The sequence below is a fragment of the Helianthus annuus genome, chromosome 6 (genome assembly GCF_002127325.2).
Source record: "Helianthus annuus cultivar XRQ/B chromosome 6, HanXRQr2.0-SUNRISE, whole genome shotgun sequence".
NCBI classification, from domain to species: domain Eukaryota; kingdom Viridiplantae; phylum Streptophyta; class Magnoliopsida; order Asterales; family Asteraceae; genus Helianthus; species Helianthus annuus.
The window spans coordinates 65,398,197-65,422,548 of NC_035438.2; the positions used below are offsets into that span (position 1 = coordinate 65,398,197).

The 24,352-nt window shown below is 36.4% G+C and overlaps 3 protein-coding genes and 3 long non-coding RNA genes across 8 annotated transcripts in view; 3 read left to right on the forward strand and 3 right to left on the reverse strand.

Moving 5' to 3' along the window:
* The first annotated feature begins 1,998 nt into the window (after positions 1 to 1,998).
* Positions 1,999 to 2,606, forward strand: LOC110884063. The gene is made up of 2 exons (XR_002560900.2): positions 1,999 to 2,244; positions 2,319 to 2,606. It is a non-coding gene; the product is annotated as an uncharacterized LOC110884063 (long non-coding RNA).
* Positions 2,607 to 5,550: 2,944 nt separating this feature from the next.
* Positions 5,551 to 7,439, forward strand: LOC110880776 (class V chitinase CHIT5a). 2 transcript variants are annotated; one of them, XM_035974803.1, is made up of 2 exons: positions 5,551 to 6,667; positions 7,185 to 7,439. In XM_035974803.1, exons 1-2 carry the CDS (start codon positions 5,636 to 5,638, stop codon positions 7,326 to 7,328), a joined length of 1,176 nt encoding a protein of 391 aa, XP_035830696.1. In that variant the 5' UTR covers positions 5,551 to 5,635; the 3' UTR covers positions 7,329 to 7,439. The 2 variants fall into 2 exon arrangements, with proteins under 2 accessions (XP_035830696.1, XP_021984922.1); XM_022129230.2 differs by having other exon boundaries at positions 5,557 to 6,752.
* A 1,201-nt stretch (positions 7,440 to 8,640) lies between these two features.
* LOC110884062 (60S ribosomal protein L39-3) lies at positions 8,641 to 10,348 on the forward strand. Its single transcript, XM_022131730.2, has 3 exons — positions 8,641 to 8,766; positions 9,913 to 10,016; positions 10,098 to 10,348. Exons 1-3 carry the CDS (start codon positions 8,764 to 8,766, stop codon positions 10,144 to 10,146), a joined length of 156 nt encoding a protein of 51 aa, XP_021987422.1. The 5' UTR covers positions 8,641 to 8,763; the 3' UTR covers positions 10,147 to 10,348.
* Positions 10,349 to 13,378: 3,030 nt separating this feature from the next.
* On the reverse strand, positions 13,379 to 16,061 carry LOC110884060. The gene is made up of 5 exons (XR_002560897.1): positions 15,976 to 16,061; positions 15,143 to 15,231; positions 14,979 to 15,059; positions 13,536 to 13,645; positions 13,379 to 13,457 (listed from the first exon to the last, which is right to left on the reverse strand). It is a non-coding gene; the product is annotated as an uncharacterized LOC110884060 (long non-coding RNA).
* Positions 16,062 to 16,237: 176 nt separating this feature from the next.
* Positions 16,238 to 18,811, reverse strand: LOC110884061. The gene is made up of 5 exons (XR_002560898.2): positions 18,332 to 18,811; positions 17,714 to 17,904; positions 16,988 to 17,088; positions 16,799 to 16,901; positions 16,238 to 16,273 (listed from the first exon to the last, which is right to left on the reverse strand). It is a non-coding gene; the product is annotated as an uncharacterized LOC110884061 (long non-coding RNA).
* A 1,013-nt stretch (positions 18,812 to 19,824) lies between these two features.
* LOC110884059 (protein ENHANCED DISEASE RESISTANCE 2-like) overlaps positions 19,825 to 24,352 on the reverse strand; it is a 7,344-nt gene continuing 2,816 nt past the window's right edge. Inside the window, exons 7-22 of one of the 2 annotated variants that reach the window (XM_022131728.2) lie at positions 24,287 to 24,352; positions 24,062 to 24,096; positions 23,846 to 23,949; positions 23,671 to 23,766; positions 23,513 to 23,577; positions 22,693 to 22,764; positions 22,439 to 22,609; positions 22,146 to 22,357; positions 21,985 to 22,051; positions 21,693 to 21,868; positions 21,127 to 21,228; positions 20,932 to 20,979; positions 20,654 to 20,797; positions 20,462 to 20,557; positions 20,255 to 20,356; positions 19,825 to 20,171 (exon numbers count right to left, since the gene is read on the reverse strand). The exon at positions 24,287 to 24,352 is cut by the window's right edge and continues 60 nt beyond it. In XM_022131728.2, coding sequence (XP_021987420.1) covers positions 20,079 to 20,171; positions 20,255 to 20,356; positions 20,462 to 20,557; positions 20,654 to 20,797; positions 20,932 to 20,979; positions 21,127 to 21,228; positions 21,693 to 21,868; positions 21,985 to 22,051; positions 22,146 to 22,357; positions 22,439 to 22,609; positions 22,693 to 22,764; positions 23,513 to 23,577; positions 23,671 to 23,766; positions 23,846 to 23,949; positions 24,062 to 24,096; positions 24,287 to 24,352 — 1,649 coding nt within the window. In that variant the 3' untranslated portion in view covers positions 19,825 to 20,078. Of the gene's footprint in view, positions 20,172 to 20,254; positions 20,357 to 20,461; positions 20,568 to 20,653; positions 20,798 to 20,931; positions 20,980 to 21,126; positions 21,229 to 21,692; positions 21,869 to 21,984; positions 22,052 to 22,145; positions 22,358 to 22,438; positions 22,610 to 22,692; positions 22,765 to 23,512; positions 23,578 to 23,670; positions 23,767 to 23,845; positions 23,950 to 24,061; positions 24,097 to 24,286 lie in introns of those variants that run through there. The other variant, XM_022131729.2, reaches the window with a different exon arrangement.

Below are 24,352 nucleotides of genomic sequence, written 5' to 3' on the forward strand. Positions count from 1 at the left end.
TGAAACCGCCTCCCCTTTTCTGCCATGATCTCCACAAACGTGAAACTGCCTCCAACACCAGCACCGCCAACCAACCACCTCCCACCACCGTCTTCCGCCGTCGACCAACCACCTCCACCTCCGCCGATCAAACATCTTTTGGGTTTCTTGGAGGAGATGAGAGATGGGTTGCAGGTCTGAGGGTCGCCGGAGAAACTAGCGGTCACAGTAACATCATCAGCCACCGCCGCTCACACATGAGTGAAACCCCCATGTGTGGCGGCGGCATCCACCGGAGACGGAGAAGGAGGGGGGTACAACGGGGGTAGGTGCGACTGCAGTTTAGGTGGGAGGGAAGGATCGGAGAAGATGAATCTGGGGTGGGGGTCATGGTTTGGGTTGATTGATTCCATATACAATCTCTGGTTTTTTGAAGAAGATGAAAGAAGAGAGAGACATTTAAAAGGATACAAATGAGAATGAAGAAAGAGGAGAGAGCCAGTTAAAAGATGACATTGACACTTCTATGGAATTAAATAAGAGAGAGAGTGAGAGATTAGACATTAAGGGTAAAAGACCAAAATACCCTTTAAGTTGATTGGATGAAAATGGTTCTCGCGGTTCTTACAACTGGAGGTGGTTTCTATTTTAGCGGCTCCCATATATATATATATATATATATATATATATATATATATATATATATATATATATATATATATATATATATATATATATAGGGCAAGGATATATAAAAAACCACTTTTATTGAGAAAACCCGGGAAACTCAAAGCTCCCGACATTTTTTTTTTGAAAAAATAACACATGCAATATACATGTTTTTAAGAGTTTTGGGCCAAAAAAAAAAAACAAAAAAGCGCCGAAGAAATTTTTTTTAAAAAAAATAAACAAGTTTCAGCATTTTTTGCCTAACACGTGTTAGTCAACAAAGTTGCTGAAATTTATTTATTTTTTAAAAAATAATCCTTCGGCGCTTTTTCGATTTTTTTTGCCCAAAACTCTTAAAAACATGTATATTACGTGTGGTAATTTTTTCAAAAAAAAAAGTCGGGAGCTTAGAGTTTCCCGGGTTTTCTCAATAAAAGTGGTTTTCTTTTTATCCTTAGCCTATATATATATATATATATATATATATATATATATATATATATATCCTCAAATCTAAATTGTTAATTTAATATATTTTTAAAACAAATACCTCTCTTTCCTACTTATCTTATATTAAATATATAAATAATAAAATAATATTAAATGTTATCCTAATTTATTAAAAATATAACTTTTTTTATTATTTGGTATACTAAATTATATTTATTCAACTCGTGTAAAACGCGAGGTTTTTAAAATTATAATTTTTTATTATTTACTATACAAAGTTACATTTATATAACCCATGTAATACACGATATTTTTAAAGATATAACTTTTTTATCATTTGCTATGTAAAATTAGATTTATTCAACACGTGTAATACACGGGGTTTTTTAATGATATAATTTTTATATTATTTGGTATATTTTTCAACCCGACTATACACGGTTTTTTTAAAGATACGACCTTTTTAGTATTTAATATACAAAATTACATTTATTTAATCTGTGTAATACACATGGTTTTTAATATATATAACTCTTTTTTTAGGTTTATTCAACACGTATAATATACGGGGTTTTTAAGAATATATTTTTTTTATTATTTGCTAGATTTATTCAACCCGATTATACACGGGTATTTTAAAGATATAACGTTTTTAGTATTTAGTATACAAAATTACATTTATTTAACCCGTACAATATACGGGGTTCATAAAGATATAACTTTTTATTACTTAATATATAAAATTTTGTTTATTTAAACCATGTAATACACAGAGTTTTAACCTAGTTTATTATAAACAAACAATTTCCGTTGCTTAACCGTGTTATAGAAAAATACACCAACTATAGAATAATAATGTGCAATTAAAATGTTTTTTTAATCCATAAGAAAAAGCAAAAACAAGTGATGATGGAATGTGTACACAAATCACAATAATTGTTGTGGTTTCTTATCTCACAGATCTCACGTTGATACATACTTGATAATTTATTTGAACCCAAAACTCAGCTCTCAACCAAAGTCGAACTCAAATCTTCCATCAAATTCCGATCAAAAATGTCATCAGGCTGTGCTCTGTTGTTGGAAATCCTCTTGGCCCTTTTCTTCCCCCCTCTCGGAGTTTGCCTCCGATACGGTTGCTGCACTGTAAGCCCCCTTTTTTCATCATGCACATCAACTGTTTGTGAAAATGTCTGACTGACATGTTTCTTCTTTTGCAGGTGGAATTCTTCATATGTTTGTTGCTAACATTACTGGGTTTTCTTCCGGGGATAATCTATGCCCTATACGCCATCGTATTAGTCAACCCAGATCGTGATGATTACCGTGGTCGTTATTATGTACTTGCTTGATGAGAATCGGGTGTGTTCTAATCTGGATCTGTGTTTATATCATTATGATTCTGTGATCTATTGATTGATGATTTGTGTTTACATCTATACTCTGGCAACTTGATGTGTTTAGTTCTTAATCTATTGATGGTTCATGGTTCTATCTTTTTATTTGCTCAATTGCTGTTTGGATGGTTGATGAATTGAAAATTTCTGTGTTGATAAATAATTTGGGTTAGTAATACCTAAATATGCACTGCAGCACTGGTGATTAATAATTACGGAGAAGTGGAAACCGTATGATATACCTCGTTCGGTACCCATTCGGTATGGTACCAGTACAGTACAATACCGGTATTCGGTAGCATATTCTCAGTCCTATAGAGCACCATAGCTGCAATTCTTGCTGCCATGTATCTATTAACTAAACAAGTTCTCTTTGTGCTAATTCCTTGAAAAGTATCATTAAGGTTGGGTTATGGTGTATGGTTTGAAATAAACCACTTATTATCGTTGCTGGGAATTGGATTTAGTCCTCGTTGAATGCTTTCAAAGGATTTGGAATTCGTATTTGAATTGGAGTTGGTAATAAGAATTCATGTGATGTTTGGTTTGTAAATTTAGCAATCGGATTGGAATGGTTAAGAAATTAAATTACTCCCCATTGTCTGTCGCTCGCAGCTCTTATTCCCCTTTTCTGAGAAGACAATTGTTGTCTCCGTTCGCGATTGTCACAACCCCAATTTAAGTCGTAACTGTTCCAGCAGCAACTAGCGTCATGCATCGAATCAACACACGCATGAACGAGGCAAACTTAGTTGTGGGTTCCATGGTCAATTACCCCTCTTTTATTTCTGGTGTGACTTGCTAGTTGCTAGCCTAATCAACCAGCCTGGAAAGAGCTGTATGAACTTCCACTTGAAAATGCTTCAGCTTAGTGTTTTATGCTATCTTTCTTTTAATTTTGTGATATATATGATAGCGATTTTGCTTGATTTGACTTCAAGTTATCATCAACGTTGCTTGGTTTTGATTTACACTGGATTCGAAGATAATGAGATGGAACACAAATCTCAAAGGTATGCATGCTATGGTTTCATCTTGGTTATGAATTGATTTTTGGGATTTCCGATTTCTTGAATATCTATATTCGATTGATTTATATCTCTCTATCCCTTCCTGATTTTGTGAACACCGGTCTAGGCTTTTTTGTGATGATGAAATGTTTCATAGGAAGAAAGTGAGGTCATTATGGTTGGTTTTACAAATTTCATTGAAATGTTACAAATTCCACCAGAATTCAAATCCCATGAGGCCATGAGTGGTTATTCCATTCAATGCCAACTAAACACGATTCTGAATGAAATTAATTCCAGTTTCAACATATGTTATGAACTAAACAGGGCCATTTGTATCTAATCTTCCCTTGCTCGGTGTGGGTCGTGGGAGGGGATTTTGATGTGGGTACCGAAGTTTGGTGATGATGTGGTGCACAGGTCAACAGGTCCATGTAAGCAAATGGTCTGACTCAATGTGGGGAGGGTGGTCATGATCATCCTGAATATTTGTGAAGAGAATGAGGTTGATCATGAATCTTGAATCATATCGTGGCTGCGTGGCACGGTACCCAAGGTCACGTAGGACAAATACTCGGTACCTTTGTGGTTTTCCCCTCCCACACCAAACACCCTCCCCCTCAAGTGAACATTTCAACAAACTTGAACTTAATCGGGCTTATACTTGACTCGCCTTATTTATACTCATAAAGAGAGTCCCTTAAATACGGATATCCATGCATCTAATCATTTTAACTATTCAATCATAAGTCTGAATTTTGACTCTGACTCATTTATCATTTTTATCACGAGTCTCCAACAGACTCTCACCATCGGCGAAACCGCTAGGCAAGGTTCCACTCGATCGCTGTTCAGTCAACCAAACTTTCCATTAATATGATACTTACCTTAGTTTTCATGTGGCCTCTAAATATAAGTTCTGGCTCCATTTTCTTGTGGCTTCCTAAATAAAAGTTTTGGTTCTATCGCTTACCGGCTTTTGGATCCCTTTGTTGCTTAAACAAACCATAAAAATAAAAATAAACCAAACTCATAATAATGTATTTGCATCTATTTCAAGTATAGCCGGCCTCCCTCCTTGTGAATAGAAAAGGAAGTTTAATATTTTCTTAGTCAAATTAAGGAACTTTGTTTTCTGAATTTTAATGAATTAATTATTGCTTAGTACAGTAATTAAATATTATGACTTACTTAACCAGCTTGCCCCACGTCCATATAGGACCAATTGCTCAAAACAAAAACAAAAACAAAAATTACTTATTTTTTAATATGTTTGGGTGGGCGGGGGAAAACATCCTTGTATGGACTTTGTGTTTATACCATCTGCTTTTGATACATTTGGTTCCCTAGCCCCGGAGGCCGTGGAATTCCTAAAGAGAGTTCAGCAGGTCGTGAATAGTAATTTCTCAACCCCTGAGAGTTGATTCGTCATTAGTAGGATCGGTTTTGCTATTCAAAGGGGGGTTGCGGCGTAGCTTGTTGCCCGTTTACCTGCCATTTACTTGTAATTTGTTGTTTTGGCATTTTAATGAGAATTCATTTAAATCGACAAAAAAATATGTTCAACAAGTCTCAAGGAACATTTGTTGGTTATATTTTTCATGAGATTTCTCATACATGTAATGCGAATAATATTGATTGGTATAAAGGCTTGGTTGCTATATTTTAACGTGATTAGTTTAAACCGGATTATACCCAAATATTTTATATAAAACCGAAAGGTTGGCGGCGCAGCTTGTTGCCCGTCTACCATCTGTTTTGATGTAACTTAACAAGTTTTCTGATTATATTAATAAACGAAAACTGAGGTACGTGAAATTTCGTCTGTTTTATTAAAAAAAAAAAGGAAGTAATATTTAATGTTTTTTTCTAAACGAAAAAAAAACTGCAACTTTGAGTTGGTCAGCAGAAAAGGCTTGGCAGAAGAAGCTCATGACAAGAATCCAAGACTCTTGTGACAAGTAAACATCAAACTCATTTCGATTTCCTCTATAGTTAATCATTATAAAAAAATATTAAGTTTTGTTCATATCTTATTTCAAGTTGGAACACATTGATCTTGGTCTTTAAAATGACTTCAGACCCATCATTATAAGCAAGTCATAAGGGTAGTGAGGTAGAGAATACACCATGGAATTCCTCAATGCTCCTACTATTTCCCTTGTGATTTTGAGTCTTGCCATTTGTAGTAGCACTAGTGCTACCAACTCTATGTATTATTCTCATGGCCCAAACAAAGGGGCTTATTGGCCTTCATGGTCCATAGATTTTCCACCATCCGCTATCGACACCACTCTATTTTCTCATGCTTATTATGCTTTTCTTTCTCCTAATAACGTCACATTTAAGTTTGACGTTGATTATCCAACCGCTTTGTCGCTCAAAAACTTCACAACCACGCTTCATAAAAAGAAACCATCCATCAAGACGTTGCTTTCCATAGGAGGCGCAGCCGAAGGGCCAATACTATTCTCCCACATGGCCTCGAGTTATGACTCGAGGAAAAATTTCATCCTTTCCACTATAGAAGTGGCACGAAAGTTTGACTTTGACGGGGTTGACCTAGATTGGGAATTCCCGCAAACCCCAATTGATATGGTCAACTTTCGCCACTTGCTTCATGAGTGGCGTGTGGCGGTCAAGAAAGAAGCTAAGTCAACGTGTAGACCACAACTTCTTCTTTCAGCCGCCACATATTATAAGCCAGAAATTACATTGGATAATGTTTATCGTAAATACCCAGTAAAATCCATAAACAAAAACTTAGATTGGATAAATGCAATGTGTTATGACTATCACGGGTCGTGGGATCTCACCACGACGGGTGCCCAAGCAGCCTTATACGATCCAAACAGCAACGTGAGCACGAGTTACGGGCTACACTCATGGATCAAGGCTAAGATCCAAAGAGAAAAATTGGTAATGGGGTTGCCATTATATGGTCGAACGTGGCAACTAAAGGATCCATCTCTATATGGTATCGGAGCTCCAGCTGTGGATGTCGGGCCAGGGATCCAAGGACAATTGGGTTATGCAGACGTGGAAAAGTTCAATATCCAGAATAATGCCAAGGTGGTGTTTGACTTGTCAACTGTGTCTGTATATTCTGTTGCGGGAAACACTTGGATTGGTTATGACGATGCTAGATCGGTGAAAATAAAGGTAGAATATGCAAAAACACTTAAAATAGGAGGGTATTTCTTTTGGGCAGTAGATGCTGATCATGAATGGAAAATCTCCCGACAAGGTATATTTTATTAGAGTTAAATGTCATTTTAATCCCTGTGGTTTTGGTTATTTTATTAGTTTAGTCCAAAGGTTTCACTTTTCACATGTGGGTCCAACAAGGTTTCACCGTTGCCATTTTAGTCCACTGCATTTTTTCTGTTAACAAGAAGGGCAATTTTGTCATTTTATCTGTAATTCTGTTAACGAGAAGAGCAATTTGGCCATATAAAATGACCGAATTGCCCTTCTCGTTAACAGAAATAATGGATGAAGTTAACCCAGTGGACTAAAATGACAACGATGAAACCTTTTTGGACCCACAGGCAAAAAATGAAATCTTTGGATTAAACTGTCAAAATGGCTCAAACTAAAGGGACTAAAATGACATTTAACTCCTTTTATTATTATTAAAAACCGGCAATTAACCGTTATGTTGGATGTATTTATGCAGCTTCGAAGACATGGGTTATTTAAAAACCCACCTAACGGCAAAATCGACTTACAAGTGGACCGGAGAAGTTACATTGTAGTTGTAGTTATAGTTGTTTGGTTTAAGAATTATATTTGTAATATTGTGTTTTATGAGAGAACATAGCAATATGTATGTCATTTAAGATAGGAACCAGTAAAGCTCCTTGACCGTACCAAAATACCATTTCATTTACAGATTGATTGTAACTTTAGTAAAAGAATTTACTTTGTGTTATAAGTTTTAAATTTCTAAGCACCTTTGTTACTTTGTTTGTTATGAAAAACGAGATGATGATCATTTGCTAGCCACTACTTTGTGCACTATTTTTTATTGTCACACGATTGTGCACAACCAATCCCTTAGAATAGGAGTCCTTCATCAAAAAATCAACTCTGAAGGCTTTACGTCCAATGACGGATCTAGAAAATCTTTATAGGGGTAACGTTTCATATAAAAAGGAGTAAAGAAATTGAAAAAACGTCAAATTTTTCTAAAATTACACTACCGCCGGAGCGTCAAAGGGTAGCGGGGGCTACCCCTAGTAACATGCTAGGTCCGCCCCAGTTTACGGTCTAAGTATACTTAACTTTTATCTCCAACCCTACAAATATTCTTACCCTTCTACCTACTATACACAATATTTAAGCAAAACCTGTATTTTTTTTTTAGTTTGGGCCCACTCCATATGCAATGACCAAGAAAAACCAACACCTTTGTAAAAGGGCTTGGTTGTTACATGCTTCTATAGACAAAGTTTTACAATGCTAAGGGTAAGTAAGGATTTTGATGGGCATATACCTCCAATAGCTCATTGGAGATAGTGGACCATTGGAGGTTTTTTCTCTTGTTTCAATTATTCAACATGTCCTTAAATAGCATTAACATAATCATTTTTTAAAGTAAGGTTTCAATCTAAATTTACATAACAATCCACAAATAAGCATTAGAGAATACTTATTTCATTTACACTAGAGGTGTACAATTTGAAAAACCGGTTAGGGTTATAAACCCAACCAGGTTGGTGAACAAAAAATAAAAATCAGTTTGTAAATAACTGATTTCAGGTTATAAGCCAGTTTAGGAAGAGGAAAATGTTCGAACCTATCAAATCGATTGGGGTTGGGTTCAAACCAGTTTGGGACAAAAAAAAAAAAAAAACAGTCTTTTGACATGTTTTTTAAACTAGGTCGGGTCCAAAATCGGTTTTGACATGTTTTTCAAACTAGTGCGGCTCCAAACTAGCAGGTTGGATGAGGTTGAAACTGAGTTTTTTGGTGAAGTGGGTTGGGTTATAAATTGGTTTGAGCCGGTTTGGCGGGCTCAAACCGGCTTCCTTTACACCTCTAATAGTACAAGGCCAAACCCAAACGTAATATGGGATAGCCCATGATTCTCCAAGTCTCTAAACTTAAGCCCACATAAGAAATGGGCTATGAGCCCATCTTGAAACCTAGCTACATTACATAAACAAACCTCTTCAGCATCCGATCTCCACAAGATAAAGGAGGACAACAACAACAACAACGCCGCCGGCTGCCGCCCTCATCCGACGAACGCCATGGTAACTTCACATATTCGCCGTTAGATCTATCGTATATATGTATCTTGAACAACTCTTTGAAGCTTCTCTATTTCTGTTGGAGATCGAAATGAAGTTGTCACTTTAGTGTTTGATCTTTTGATGGATTTGTTTTGAGTTTTGGAAGTTTATCGTTTGCTTGATTCATTTGTAATAATTGAATCGTTTGCGGTTAATTTGATCCAATGATTTTTAGGGATTTTGGTAGTCTCTGTGAGTTTACTTTTACAGTTTTTATAAATAAATGTTAATTGGAGACTGTTTGTGTTGCTTATGATTATCTGATAATGTTGAGATATAGAGCTTACAGCAGGAATTTCTTATTATGACCTGATAGTTGCAATTTATGGTTTTCATAATAGAATTTTATCACAAAAAAATTCAAAACCCTAGGTTAAACTGGCTCGACCGACCGTGCTATAGAACTACAATTAAGTTTGCATTTTTAACGACTATTTATAAAATTAGTTAAAGTTTTTATAAGATCATCTGGTTTAGCTTAGCATTTGTTTTGTTTTAGAAACTATTGTAAATCTGCAGCGTATATAGGCGCGCTATGTAGCGTATAGGTATAGCATAGGTATAGTGTTGATGTTAGGGTTGTAGCGATAGCAAGAATATGGACTCCTTTTTTTTGTTTTTTTAATATAAATGGCAATAAATATAGCTATAAATAGCTGGATTTTAGGTTTTTGTTAAATATACATGTAAAGTAGCATATATACCAGGGTATTTTGACAACTATGATCTGCAGTTTAGTAGTATTTTGACAACTATGATCTGCAGTTTAGTAGTTTAATTTCTACTTAAAGCAGTATTTTTTTTTTTTCCCATTTTGCCTCTTTTTTTAACAACCCCAAGGAAATTTTTAGTAGTTTTTCTTTTCTACTTAAAAGTAATCTGGTTGAGATATGAATGTACAAACTTGTGTGACTAGCAGTTGACATTTTGTTTTAGCGTAGCCCGGGTTGCAGTTATTGTGTGATGTTGGGAGTATAGTCTTTGCTCGTCAATATGGTTTGTCGATATAGTTTATATTTCTGAATTAACCTGAAGTTTATAATTTAAAATATATATTATGTCATGGTGATTCAATGCAGCTTTGTAATGTTTATGTTTTGTTTGCAGCCGTCACACAAGACATTTATGATCAAGAAGAAGCTTGCCAAGAAGATGAGGCAGAACAGGCCTATTCCTCACTGGATTCGCATGAGGACCGACAATACCATCAGGTAAAAACACATAAGTAACTGAAATTACATTGATTTTACTCACTTGGTACGGTTTTTGACGTCATTCTTCATTTGATTCAGGTACAACGCTAAGCGCAGGCATTGGCGTAGAACCAAGCTTGGATTCTAAGTTGGTTTTGCAGTTAGTCAAATTTAACCAAGAATCAAAGTTTTTGTTTCTAGTTTTGTTATAACTTATTATGTGTTGCCCATTTATGGCATTTTTTAGTGATGCAGTTAATGTTTGACCTTGAAGTTTGGATGATTGTTGTGTATGCTATTGATGTAGTGATAAGAAGATGATTCTCGGTTTTAAATGTCTTTTGGGTAAACTTAATCTCTGCAAATATAAACAGCACTCAAACCAATTAGTGTCATCATTTATATTGAACAAGTTTTTAATTCTAGACTACACTCCAATGTTTTGATGCAAATCTCACAAGGCATTATCAGTGATTTGCATGTTTCAAACCGACTACCATTGTAGATTTCGGTCCGGTCTAATGGGTTCGCCTATTATAACTCGACCCATTAGGATTCAGCCCATCCTCAATATAAAAAGGAGCTAAAGCTCATCTAAGGGGTTATGTGTTTGATTTATGCTTACTTTTCATGCTACAGCTTCTGTTGGCTACCACTTTTCCTCTAGAATAAGGTTTATAGCCCTCTCCATATATATTTTATACTTATGATATTTACGTATACATGTTTTATAGCAAAGGGCTTGTAGGCTAGCAGTACCAAGGTGTGACAGAATGATTTCCCTACTATGAGGTTGAGGGTTCTAATCATATACATATTTATGCTTATGCTTGATGCTTCTCGTATACATGATTGAGTTGACCGTCGAAAAGTTCACGGGGCTTCGACTCTGGACCTTATAATGGGGTCACATATGGTGTTCACAACTTGCTTATGTTCTGGGCGCACGAGAAAAACAGCCATAAATTTCAATCTCTGCATTGATGCTCAAGTTCCGGGCTTAACCCTGGAGATTTTTGTAGCAACATTTGTAGTCATCTTTTGTCTCATTTTCACAATTTGGTCTTATGAATGATCAACCAACGGGTAGGTTAGAGAATTGACGCACAAGTCTATTGTAGGAAATGGGATTAAAGTCGATTGAAATCTCTATTGTTGACACCAAATTCCCTTCTAATACATTGTTAAAAACAACATTTAATGCGAAAAGCTCACATGTGATAGAACATCTTAAAAAGGTTAAAAGAGTTTTACTTCTTAACATTTCCTTTGGAGAAGTGTAGAGCATGAGCATAAATAGGACTTACCTATCTCGGTGTGAAGTTTGCATGCTTCAAAAGTCCTAGACTTGGCTTTGATACACTCATGAACATACAGTAGACTTGTGCAATCATGAACTTTTCGTTAATATCTAGGCTTGAGAGACTAATAAAAAACTCGAGCTCATTTATTAAACGAGCTCCAAATTAAGCTCGAGCTCAACTTAATTCAAGCTTTTAGCAAGACGATCTAGAGTAGCTCACGAGCGGCTCTAATTACCCTAGGAAGAAGTTTCAACTTTCAACCAAGTCACGTCGTTAGTAAAGATTTGGATAGCTTATAGAATTTAAATGAATAAAAACGGGCGGTGATGAACCAAAGTAGGGTGATAGATTTTAGTGTTTTGGTACACATTAGTAATGTTTGTTTTTTACACATTAAATGTCATTGAGGCCCATTCTTGTGAGATCATCAATCAGTCTTCTCTCTGATAAATGGCTTCCTATTCCCATTCTTCTCTTTATTTGGCTTTCCGCTTGCTGTATACCACAACGAAAAAAACTTTATATATATAAAACTTTGCCTGCTCGAAAACAAAGCCCGACTCCAACCAATCTTTATCTCATTTGCCATCTCAGGAGTCAGATTGATATGTTGGTTTAACCCAGATTTTGTAGCATCCATGGTTGAATTTAGAGGGGGCAATCTTGACCCAAAGCCTTTCAAGTGGGTCGGTTTGGGTTGCTTTTAAAATTATATGGGTTGGTTTGGGTAAGATATTTTAATTAAATGGGTCACAATGGGTCACTTGAAATTTCCTTTTGTTATTTTCGGGTCAAAACGGGTCGACAACATTAAAGAAATGGGTCGATGTGGGTTAGTGTCTTAAAGAAACGGGGCATGTTTCGGATCGGAATGGGTTTCGAGCCGGCACAAGTATCCGCACGAGACGGGTTACGGCACGAAACGGGTTTTTGGATCGGAACGGGTTCAGTTCAAAATTAGTTTCGGGCCGAGACAGGTTTCGGCACGACGCATGTTTTGGATCGGAATGGGGTCGATTCGGGTCGGGTTTCGGGCCGACACGGGTTTCTGCACTGGACGCGAACCGTTTCAACGTGAACCGTTTCGACGCATACCATTTCGACGCGAACCGTTTCGACGCGAACCGTTTTGACCCGTACCGTTTAGAATCGAACCGTTTCGACGCGTACCGTTTCGACGCGAACCGTTTCGATTCGTACCGTTTCGACGCGAACCGTTTCGACCAGTACCGTTTCGACCCGTACTGTTTCGACCCGTACCGTTTCGAATCGAACCGTTTCGACCAGTACCGTTTTGACGCGAACCGTTTCGACGCGAACCGTTTCGAATCGAACCGTTTCGACGCGAACCGTTTCGACACGAACCGTTTCGACCGTACCGTTTCGACGCGTACCGTTTCGACGCGAACCGTTTCGACCCGTACCGTTTCGACGCGAAATGTTTCGAGTCGATCCGTTTCGACCCGTACCGTTTCGACGCGAACCGTTTCGACGCGAACCGTTTCGAATCGAACCGTTTCGACGCGAACCGTTTTGACGCGAACCGTTTCGACGCGAACCGTTTCGACCCGTACCCGACCTGAAACCCGTTCTGACCCCAACCCGAAACCCGGTCGGTATCAGTTAGCATGGAGATCGAAGGATTCGTTGTTGCTCACTTGGCATCTGATGAGAAGAAGGAACCACCAAGAAGTCTGAAGGCACTATATTATTATATAATCCCATTGTCTAGAAATGATAATATAATAATATACCAGTGTTGATTCAAAGGGTAAAAATGAACAACTTCTCTGTGTTGGGTTAAACGAGTTAGTGAAGGCACTGTATAGCCCGTTAACATCCTTGGTGAACAATCACTTTAAAAAAAAAAACATTTTTTAACCAACCCGACCCGACCCGAAACCCGTTCTGACTCGAACCCGTTCTGACCCGAACCCGTTTCGACCCGAACCCATTTTGACCCGAACCCGTTTCGACCCAAACCAAAACAACCCCTTTTTTAGTTGACCCGTTTTGACCCGAACCCGTTTCAACCCGAAACCGTTTTGACCCATGACCCGACCCGACCCGACCCGACCCGTTTGCCAGGTCTAGTTGAATTGTTGAAAATCCTAATAGCTTCCTGAACATCGTTAACATTCGCAACATTTGAGATCTAAAAACAAAACATAAATAAAAATAAGAGTTTGCATATACTCATCAATTGTTTCAAACAGTGAGATCAGTAACTTACAGTCTCATCTTTGCTAGTGACTCGCTCAACCTCACTATAGCTTCCAGCTGTCTCACAGTGATCGATACAGCAGTTGATTCCCCGGTTTCATTCGCCTGTCGCCTCATATCCTACATGCCAAATGGAGACTCAATTTTTTGTTTTCAGGCATATTAACTATATATGGTTTTAGAGTAAAATGTCATTTTTGTCCCTGAGGTTTGGTCAGTTTTGCGACTTTCGTCCAAAGGTTTGTTTTTTCGCATCTGGATTCAAAAGGTTTGAAATCTTGCCATTTTCATCCGGCTCGTTAATGTTGGGTTATGTATGGAGGCTCGATACGGGTTGGGCTCAGTTCAGTTATAGAAGACAATTTTGGAGCAGACTTATTAAGTTGGAGACTTGGCCTGTTTCATTTAATTATAGCCCATTTAGTCTTTTCTTTGGGAACAAGTTATTAACCCTAGTTGTAATCTTTATTTAAATGATCTTTGTACTTGTAATTCCTCATCACGAGTGGTGAGAGGCACAAAGCAATAAAAATCGTGGTTGCAGCCCGTGGACGTAGGTCAGCCGACCAAACCACGTAAATCCTTGTGTTCTCATGTTCGTTTATTTTCTGCAGATAATCGTTGATTGTGTGTTGCTTCCGCGTGCGTATACCCTAACAGTTAACTCCATTTATTTTTCTCCGTTAAGTCGAAGGTATTTCCGTCTTTTTGTTAATTTAAAGGGCAATTTGGTCTTTTTCACTTTATGTACAAGCATTTAGCATAAGGTACAAGTAGCCAAATGACCTACTTGCCCTTTTAAGCAGTGTTGTAAAAATCGCGACTAGGCGACGATTAGTCGGCGATTAATCGCTAGTCGTCCAGTTACTGAGTAATTTTTCTTAAATCGGTCCATTAACCGACTAGGTCCGACTAGGCACGACTAGGTCCGACTAGGCCAGCCAAAAGTCGATGATTCCAGCAAAAAACTTGTATATTCCGGCCAAAACCTCTAAATTCCAGCCAGTTTCCAACCAAATCATTTGAATTCCAACAATTAATCATGTATACTTAAATAAATGAGTTGAGTAAGATTTAAAACCTAGGTACTTAAAATATTTACCTATAAAAATGTATATATTTATACATAAAACTGAAAACTACATATAAAAAACCCGATCCGATTAATCCTGATTAATCCCGAGTAATCCCGAGTAGTCGCTAGTCCCCACTTCACCGGCCGACTAGCGACTAGCGAGTTCTCCAACCTTGCTTTTAAGTTAACAAAAAGTTGAAAATATCCCTGACATAACGGGGGAAAATGGATGGAGTTAACAAGACGGATGAAAATGGCAAGATTTCAAACCTTTTGGATCAAGATGCGAAAAAACAAACCTTTGGACGAAAGTCACAAAACTGACCAAACCTCAGGGACGAAAATGACATTTTACTCATAAAAGATGTGTCAACATACCTGTCTAATTCTAACATGACTCTCCTGTAACAATGTGGCTGCGGAATCTGATAACCTGGGCTGACTTGTGGTTCGACAGTACTGAATATACCCACAGATAAAGAATTTCGGTTTTAAAAATATATATAAATAAAGATAACAGATTTTTACAGTGCAGTGCAGACCTTTTAAGCCAGTTTATCTTCTTTGGTATCTCGAGAATCATTGTTTGCATTAGCAGATGCATGTACTCTGATAATATGACTAGCTAAGTCTGCATACGAAAAACAAAACGTTGCTCGGTGATTAAACGCGCTTAAAGTATAACAAATCAACTTTTATATGTGATCATTTGTAGGCCTGTAAACGAACTGAACGTTCATGAACTGTTAGTGAACTTGTTCGCGGGAAGTTCGTTTATGTTTGTTCATTTAATCAAACGAACGAACATGAACACGCGTTTTGTTCGTTCGTTTATGTTCATGAACGTCCGTTTATGTTCGTTCATTTGTATACATTTATGTTCGTTTATTTACATTTGTTTATGTTCATTCATTTATGTTTGTTCGTTTCAATTTAAATACATAAGTTGTTTATATTTATATAAATACTAAACATAAAAGGATCTTTCTAACTACTTATATAAATATAACTAATTGGTAATTGGGCTTTCGAGTAATTAAAAAAGAAATTCCAATGGAATTTATCGTAATTAATCACTAATTTATATCAAAAAATTACTTTATATTCGTTTATGTTTAGTAAATTATGTTCATTTATATTTCTTCAATTATGTTCATTTGCGTTATTTATTGAATGTTTAATTATGTTCGTTTATGTTCGTGAATTGTTCGTTTAAGTTAAACGAGCGAACATAAACGAACACGGACATGCCCATTTTCTTAATAAAAGAAGATGAACAAAAAATGTGTTTGATTATATGTTCGTGTTCATTTAAATGAACGAACACGAACATGCCTCTATTCGGTTCATTTACAAGCCTGATCATTTTAACTACCTTGTCTTGGCTGAACATCCTAATGTCTTTGACTATGAAGATCAAATCTTGAAAGAATTGTAGTCTGTAAATCAATGTTATCTGTGCGGTCTGCAATATAAAGATAGCATTAAGTCGATTAAAAAAAAATATTTTAATGAAATTATGGGCATTTAACTTGTGTCGTTTTTATGTACCTTAAGATCATCGTAGCGCCCTGAAGGAGGGTTTGCAGCTGCAAGCACAGATGTTCTAGAATTAAGAACAGTTGTTATTCATATACGTTCCCTTCTGATGCGAATTTTTTAAACTCTTCAACCTGTTAAACAAAATAGAAAATGAGAAGGCTGCTCAGATCGCATTCGTAGTTAATGTTACATATGTAAATGTAAAATAAACACTAAAAGACAGCATAGTTTGTATCTAATATTAACAACAGAACACTAAAAGTGAAATGGTACTAACTTTAACGTTATTTTACTAATTTCGTGAAAATAACGTTAAAAGCGGTGGATGGTTAATCATGCATCATGTGGTAGCGTTGATAGCTGAAAGACACGAGAGTACATGCACCAATTGGTCTCTGTCCCGATTGTTATGTGCCTTAGGTCCAAGGCTTGATACAAAACTACAATCGAGCCGGGGGTCTCATTGGAAGCAGCCTCTCTATTCCTACGGGGCAGAGGTAAGGCTGTCTACATCTTACCCTCCTCAGACCCTATCTTAGCTTTGCTATTGGTGGGATTTACTGAGTATGATGATGATGATTAACAACAAAACACACGTGTCTTTTATCAATAAACAGCATGCCTCTTAGATTTTTATTATAAAGTTTGAAAATTACATCTTCTGTCGTAAAACTAGCAAGGCCATGAGTAGTTTCATTTGTTCCTTGTATTCCCACAACTCTTATATATGGCTGTCTAACTGCAACTGCTCCTTTGTGACTATAAAAAACACAAAACGCTAGTTTAGTGCGCAAAACTTTCAACATTAAATCTTGAAGGAAACCGCAATTAACCGACATTCTTACCTCAGGGTTCTCCTGAAGCTTTAATGTCTGCTGATCAACATACTTGCTTCCATCCAGGACCACAATCCATGGATCTCAATGGGGCATGGTGTTTCACCCATCTGCAAAAAAAAAACATGAACAATTACACTTAGGGCTGCAAACAAACCAAACGTTCAGCAGACAATTCATGAACCGTTCGGCGGGAAGTTCGTTTGTATTCGTTCGTTTACTAAACAAACGAACAAGAACAAGAAATTTCGTTCGTTTAGTAAAATGAACGAACATGAATAGAGGCCACGTTCGTTCATTTATGTTCGTGAACGTTCAGTAACATGTTCGATTGTATTCGATAGTTCATTAATATTTTTAGTTTTTGTATTTTATTTGGATACTTCAAAATTCCGACAAATAAAATATTTAATAAGTGTCAGTGTATCATATATTATGTTCATGAACGGTTGTATGTGTTTGTTTGTTTCCATTTGTGTTTATCAACGTCCGTTTTCGTTTGTTGCTTAAAATTAACAAACAAACACGAGCACGTTCATTTCCTTAACAAACGAACACGAACATAAAAACCCGTTCGGTATGTGTTCATGAACACATATATTTCTTAACAAACAAACACGAACAACATCTTGTTCGTGGTCGTTTGCAGCCCTAACTATTTACAAATTTACATTCCATATGAAAAGAAGTTGAAGTTTAAATAAGAACTAAGAATAAGGTAGTGGATGTGATTACTAGCATTGCTACATGATCACATGATCTTGGAACGATTGCTCCGCCCAGCCCTGGGCGGCAAGGAACCACCTTCACGTTTTTACAATTCTTACACAACAAAGTCACATAAGTTGCTTTAGCCTTTGTCCGAGATGCAGCGATTGTAATTCCGGATATCTTAACGACTTAACCAGTTTGGATATATATTGTGCCTGTCAATTTAGCATGTAAAGAATCAATAACACATCTTAGAACAATAATAAAAACTTTAAAAAAGGATATAAAAATATGGTAAGGTAACAAGCCAAGCTACTTGAGATCATATTGAAACGAGCAGAGCTTAAACAATTATGCACCTAAAAATAAGCTTGTTTAGTAAATGAACCATACCTTCACTTAGCCTAAGCGATCCTAATATTTACAAAACTCTGATTTAATATATTAAAAAATATTTATATAATTATTGTAGATAAATAATATAAATATATTATGTTGTATATAATAATAAATTAATTAATGGATAATAAATCATCCAAGATTCACTTCACAAGCAGAGGTCGAGTTTATCATAAGTTTAAGGAGCCTCCAGCTCGGCTCGTTTACACTAGGTTCAAACAGCAAAACTATAAAGTAGTGTACCATAGGGAGGTGATCGGAAGAAGCAAATCTCGAAGATCCTCCTCATCTTTATCATACGAGATTAACAAGGAGGAACTTAGGGTTTTGAATGAGGCTTTCTCTGTACGTTGGTCTCATTCTGACGACGAGCAAAGTTTCGGATGAACTCTTTAAACTTCCGGTGTGGCTACTCGCCGCCTGTTCCGGATCAAGGCCGGCGTCGTGAGGTTTATCGCTGTGGTAGTATACTGCACCTTCGTCCCAGCCTGACATCTCTGACGTTCGATGTATCCTCTCTCTGTTTAGAAATGATCGCCGTTGCAGGTATTTTGGCGGGAAAAGATGATAGGTGGTTAGGTGTGGGCGGGTGTAGTGTACGTGACTGGACTGGTTGGACAATGGACAACTATACCCTTGTCTAAATAAACGAGGGTGAGTAGAAAATTAGATTAATCAAAATAACTGATAATTTGATTATTTTTTTTGATGATCGGTTATGGTTTTCGGGTAACCAGGTCGAGCGCTATGGTGAAAAGGACTCATTGACTTATAACTTTTTGAAAAGAAGTTTTTAAAAAAGTGTTTGAATTAGTTTATTGGGTGAGAAAAGCCAATAAGTCTGTAAGTTGTTTTTTTTAAAATGTTTGGCTTAGCTTATTGATCTAAAATAAATAAAAGTGTTTGAAAAATTATAAACTCCTCATAACATCACAACATCCTAACTCCTCAAAAATGACTTTTTCTCGTATACAAAAAGTCATTTTGAAAAGTCCTTTTGGGTTTGCCAAATATTAAATCTCCTTATTAGCTTTTTGTAAAAGTCAATAAGTTACAAGTTGGGGTGAAAAAGCTTTAGCCAAACATGCCCTTAATATTTTATTAATATTATGGATATGTAAGTAGCTCGATTTTAATTACTTTTATTACCGGATATTATAAGTTCCATAAACAAACCAAGTTAAAAGTATTTACATTGTATCTTATTGTCTTGTATCTTAACTCACACTAAACAACATGATTGTTAAAACTGGTCATAAGAAATAAGAACTATAATTTGATTTGTTTAGATCTTAAGATGGATTGGATGAACTACTTGAGATAACTAATTAATATTTTTTAAGAATTAGAATTGGAATTAAATAGCTCAAGTTCCTTTCACGTACAAGAATTCAACATTTCTTTCAAATTATGAACAACATTCAACCAAAGATATTGTAATCTCCAACTACTCACTATACATCCGCCTGCCATCCTCGTACTCAATCGCTACCCCCGCTAAGTAAAAATATTTATTAAGCTTAATAATACACTATAAATCAATTAGTTAATTCAATACATGATTCGGGTCGTAATCACAACCAAACAAGATAATTACCAGATAATGCTCTACTTATTTTGCCTCAATTGTCATTCTGTTGGACTGAATTCGATTAATCATTATAAAAATATAATTTGTGGTGACTTATCATAAAAAGATTCAATTAAAAAAACCATCCAATAACTAGACTGCAAAATGCAGAAAAAATAGTTTTTGAATTCTGGTTTGATTAACAATGCAACTCATTTGATCATACAATAAAAGGGCCCAAAAAAGCACAGAAATGGCTATTATTTCTCATGATTCTAAAGCATATCGACACAATCGATGCAGAATCTAAACAATCAGGGCAGGTCCTATTGGTCGAAAGGGCTATCCTGCATATCGGGAGCTCAATGTAGCCGATCATATACACCAGGAGTGACAGCATATTTACCAAATATATTGACATTAAGATTCAAGAGGAGCAGCAGTATCAAGCTTCACTCTGTTCAGCCGGACTGTTCCAAGAATATATTCGGGTAGTTCGTTTTCCTCCCTACCCTGCAGTTTAATTGTCAACTGATATAACCTATAAGCTAAAAAATGAATTTGATGCAAATAAGTGTAATAAATTAAGAAAAGACCTCAATTAAGACGGCAAGATCAACAACGAGGCTTGTTACATATCCAAGAACGAGACCAATGATACTCCTTGCAACCGATGAAGATCCAATATCTACATCAATCTGCACAAAAAATATATATATATATATATATATAGAATTATGATATGAACCCAAAACAAGAAAAAAAGGTGTATATGTAATTATGAAGAAAGTGAAAGTGTATACCTCCAAAAAATTATCTTGCCTTAAATAATGACAAGTTACGGCTTTCCCTAACAGACAAGCTTTTGTACCGACTGCACGCTTCACCATCCAATATCCCTGTTCGCCACTTTGTCGCTCATTATTATAATATGAACCCAAAACAAGACATAAAAATAAAAAGGTCACATTAATACATATGATGAGATAAAATACCTGTACAATACTTGGAATCAGTTTGAATCTTGAATCCCGATACGCATCACCTCCATCAATAAATTTGCCCAGCAATGAGTTTTTGTTAACAGGCCGATCCGCAGCGTAGTACATAACTAGGCTGTAGTTTGGTTTAGCCGGAACCTACATATATTAAAGAAAATTCTATATATATGTATATATCGATAGACGTTCAATGCAAAAGCAATTTTAAGTAGAGAACTGCGAGAACAACATATTTACGTGACTTTAAAGGTATGGTCAAAGTTAATGCATACCTGCAAGTTCACGACAAGGATAAACGGAAGTTTTTTCGCAGCTTCCGTCTGCAGTAGAAAATGGACTTAAGAGTCACCACAAAGAATCATAGAACAAAAATAATATGCAGTTTGCAAGCGTTGCAAAATAAGATGTTATGCAAATAATAAGTAAAGCTGTATAAAACAACAAATGAGAAAAATAATAGACGTTACCTGAACAACGCATTTGGGATGCAAAGCCACTTTACTTCTCGAACTTTCTAGTTTAAACCAGTCGACGGCTATAAGCTTTAGAAGGGGGTCCCCTCCGGCTACCTAAAAGTTATAAAACTCTTTCAAGTATAACCAAACCAATATATGCACTTATATGATATTTATTAGCATCAAGAAAAATAAGCTTATTATCACATCAATGTGACAATCAAATCACGCTTATAAAGTTCAATGTGTAAATTCTGTAAAGAAACATCACGATGGCAAATTTGAAAATAAAAAAAAAAGTAATACCATATTTAAAAATATCCTAGATCAAATCAACAATAAGGAAAGCATCGTTTACGATAAGAATCTAAATCCTTGAATAACATTGATTATGGAGGTTGTACGCATTTAAAATAGAATATCGGCGACTTTCCACCTGTTTGACCAGTTCCCCTTTTAGCTATTTTTTAGTGCAACACAACCCACATCAACGCGTTCGGAAGTAAATGGGTTGATATTCTCATCCCTAATTAGAAAAATATTATTACATTCTAAGGAAAAAAAACCGTAAAAGTCACCTTAGCGCTATCTTTCAAGTACGTCTTTCCTCGGATCTTAAATCCGGCACCACTCGGAGATGTCCAACAATTACTATCGCCATCGCTCTTCCCTTTGTGCAATGAACCACAAAAGTCACTAGGATTAATAGTAACTGGATCTACATGTTGATCTAACTCATTGTTGCAATCCATAGCTGATTAGACAAAAGCAAAAATATATAAATATATATACACACACACAGACATACATTAAGCATGATCAAGCAAACTTTACTAATTCAAAAAACGTAAAAAACGGCTTTATGGCCACCTTTCTTCGCCTTTAACGCCAGGCTGGCAATAGCCCATGACACGTTCTTCAGCTTCACTCTCTGGTTCTAATAAAATTATAAATAAATTAAATAACTACTACAATCAATATTCATTTGCATTTTTTTTAATAATTGGTAGAATTGAAAGAAAGCAGCAAACCTTGTTGTCAAGTTCAGCATCACCGTCTTCATCGTCATCATCTGAAGACGACGATGAGTCAGCAGCAGCAATTGCATCGTAAAACTCCTCAGCAACTTCCGCGTCCTCGAACTCACTAATCAATCCAGAAACATCAGAGGCTTTTGTATCCACTAGTGTTGTGGATGATTCACATGTAAGTGCAGGGTTTGCTGAGATGTATGCCTTTAGACCTGATACAAATTGTAAGAGATTAAACATGTCCGTTATGCACTTGTATCGATGTAAGAATTACGGTTCGAAGGGTCACCAACCTGACACTTGGTTCAACAAGGAATAAGCAATTGACCTTTCAAACTTTGCGCACTTATCACGCTTCCATTTAAACCATCCACCGGAATCTATCTCTAACATATGTGTTACAAGACATCTATCACCATTAGAACCCGCCAAACCTCTAAGATTCCGGATCTCCCAAGAAGATGCTGTAATGAAAAACAATTAAGCATTAGTAGATATACGAACAAGTATCATATTTCAAAAGAAAATATGAAAAAAGGTTGCTTACGATTAATTTTAATTCGCCGATATCCTGATTTTGTAGGTCGTTTCTTGTGTATTGCAGGACACTGCAAGATTGCTGCACCATAGGTTCAAAATAGATCCATTTAACTTGTGTATTCAAAAAAACACATGTAAATAACTGGATGAGTAAAATACCATTTTCGTCCCTGAGGTTTGGCCAGTTTTGCGACTTTCGTCCAAAGGTTTGTATTTCCGCATCTCTGGATACCAAAGGTTTGAAATTTTTGCCATTTTCATCCGGCTCGTTAACTCCATCCATTTTTCTCCGTTAAGTCAAGGGTATTTCCGTTTTTTTGTTAACTTAAAGAGCAATTCTGATGCAGTTTCGATAGCAATCAAATGGCGAGCAGGGGCGATGCTTTGAAGGGGCCGGGAGGGGCGCCCGACCCCCCGAACTTTTCGGCCAGTAGTGTTATATATGTAGTTTTCGTATAGAAATTTTTGGGTATCTATGTTTTCGACCCCCCGGTTCTATAGAAATTTTTGGGTATAAATGTTTTCGAAATTCAAATAATAAAAATAATCTTCAAATTCCTACATCAAATTCGGTCTTTTTCACTTTATGTAAATTCCTGTGAAAAAGACCGAATTGCTCTTTAAGTTAACAAAAAAGACGGAAATACCCTAACTTAACAGAGAAAATGGATATTGTTAACGAACTGGATGAAAATGACATGATTTCAAACCTTTTGAATCCGAATGCGGAAAAACAAACTTTTGGACGAAAGTCGCAAAACTGGCCAAACCTCAGGGACGAAAATGGCATTTTACTCTAACTGGATATTTAAAGTATTTTCACATACTGTATGTTCCATCTTGTCCGCGATACCATTGCCTCGAAAATATGAAATCGCGCTTAGACTGCCACCTATAAGAAAAGTACATCAGTTTTCGACTAATGATATATCACAAAAGATATGAGTTAAAGAATTAAAGAATGTTTAACTGAAGAGTGACACACCTACTTAAGTATCTGGGATCGTAAGATCCATAAACAACATCGGAATGTCCACTAATAGAATCAACGAGTTCTAGGTCACCGGTCAATGCATCCCACCTGAAAGTTTAAATGTTAATGAAAACAAAAATTAAAAGATTGTATGAATCATAAAATGCATGTAAGTGGATCATCATACTCGTATCTACGAAGTCGGTCAAGGTTCAGAACCACCTCAAAAACAGTATCTGGACTTGCATCCACAGCACCAACCGCCTTCACAAGAACAGTTTTGCTGTGCGGCTAACATTTAAAGAAAAAAGTTAATACATAACAATATAATATTATAACCAAATGTTATTTTCAAAGCAGCAGTTTATATATATGTATGTGTGTGTGTTGTGCAAGTAAGTACCTTATGGTCAGACACATCCTCAAAGAGTCTCACACCTGAATACCGATATACGATCAAAGACAATAACATCACATATGAAGGTATACAAATAAACAAGAACTATAAGAAACCAAAACGTTATGGAGTTGAACAACATATATTAATTTGGTTATTGATCCGAAACGGAATACCATATAGACTAAAAAAAAAGACGTATAGTGAAAACAGGACACCATGAGTTAGTACCATTGACTGTGCGGACACATCTCCACTCATGTGCTTCGACTACATCTGCAGCGTCCCCTTCCATGA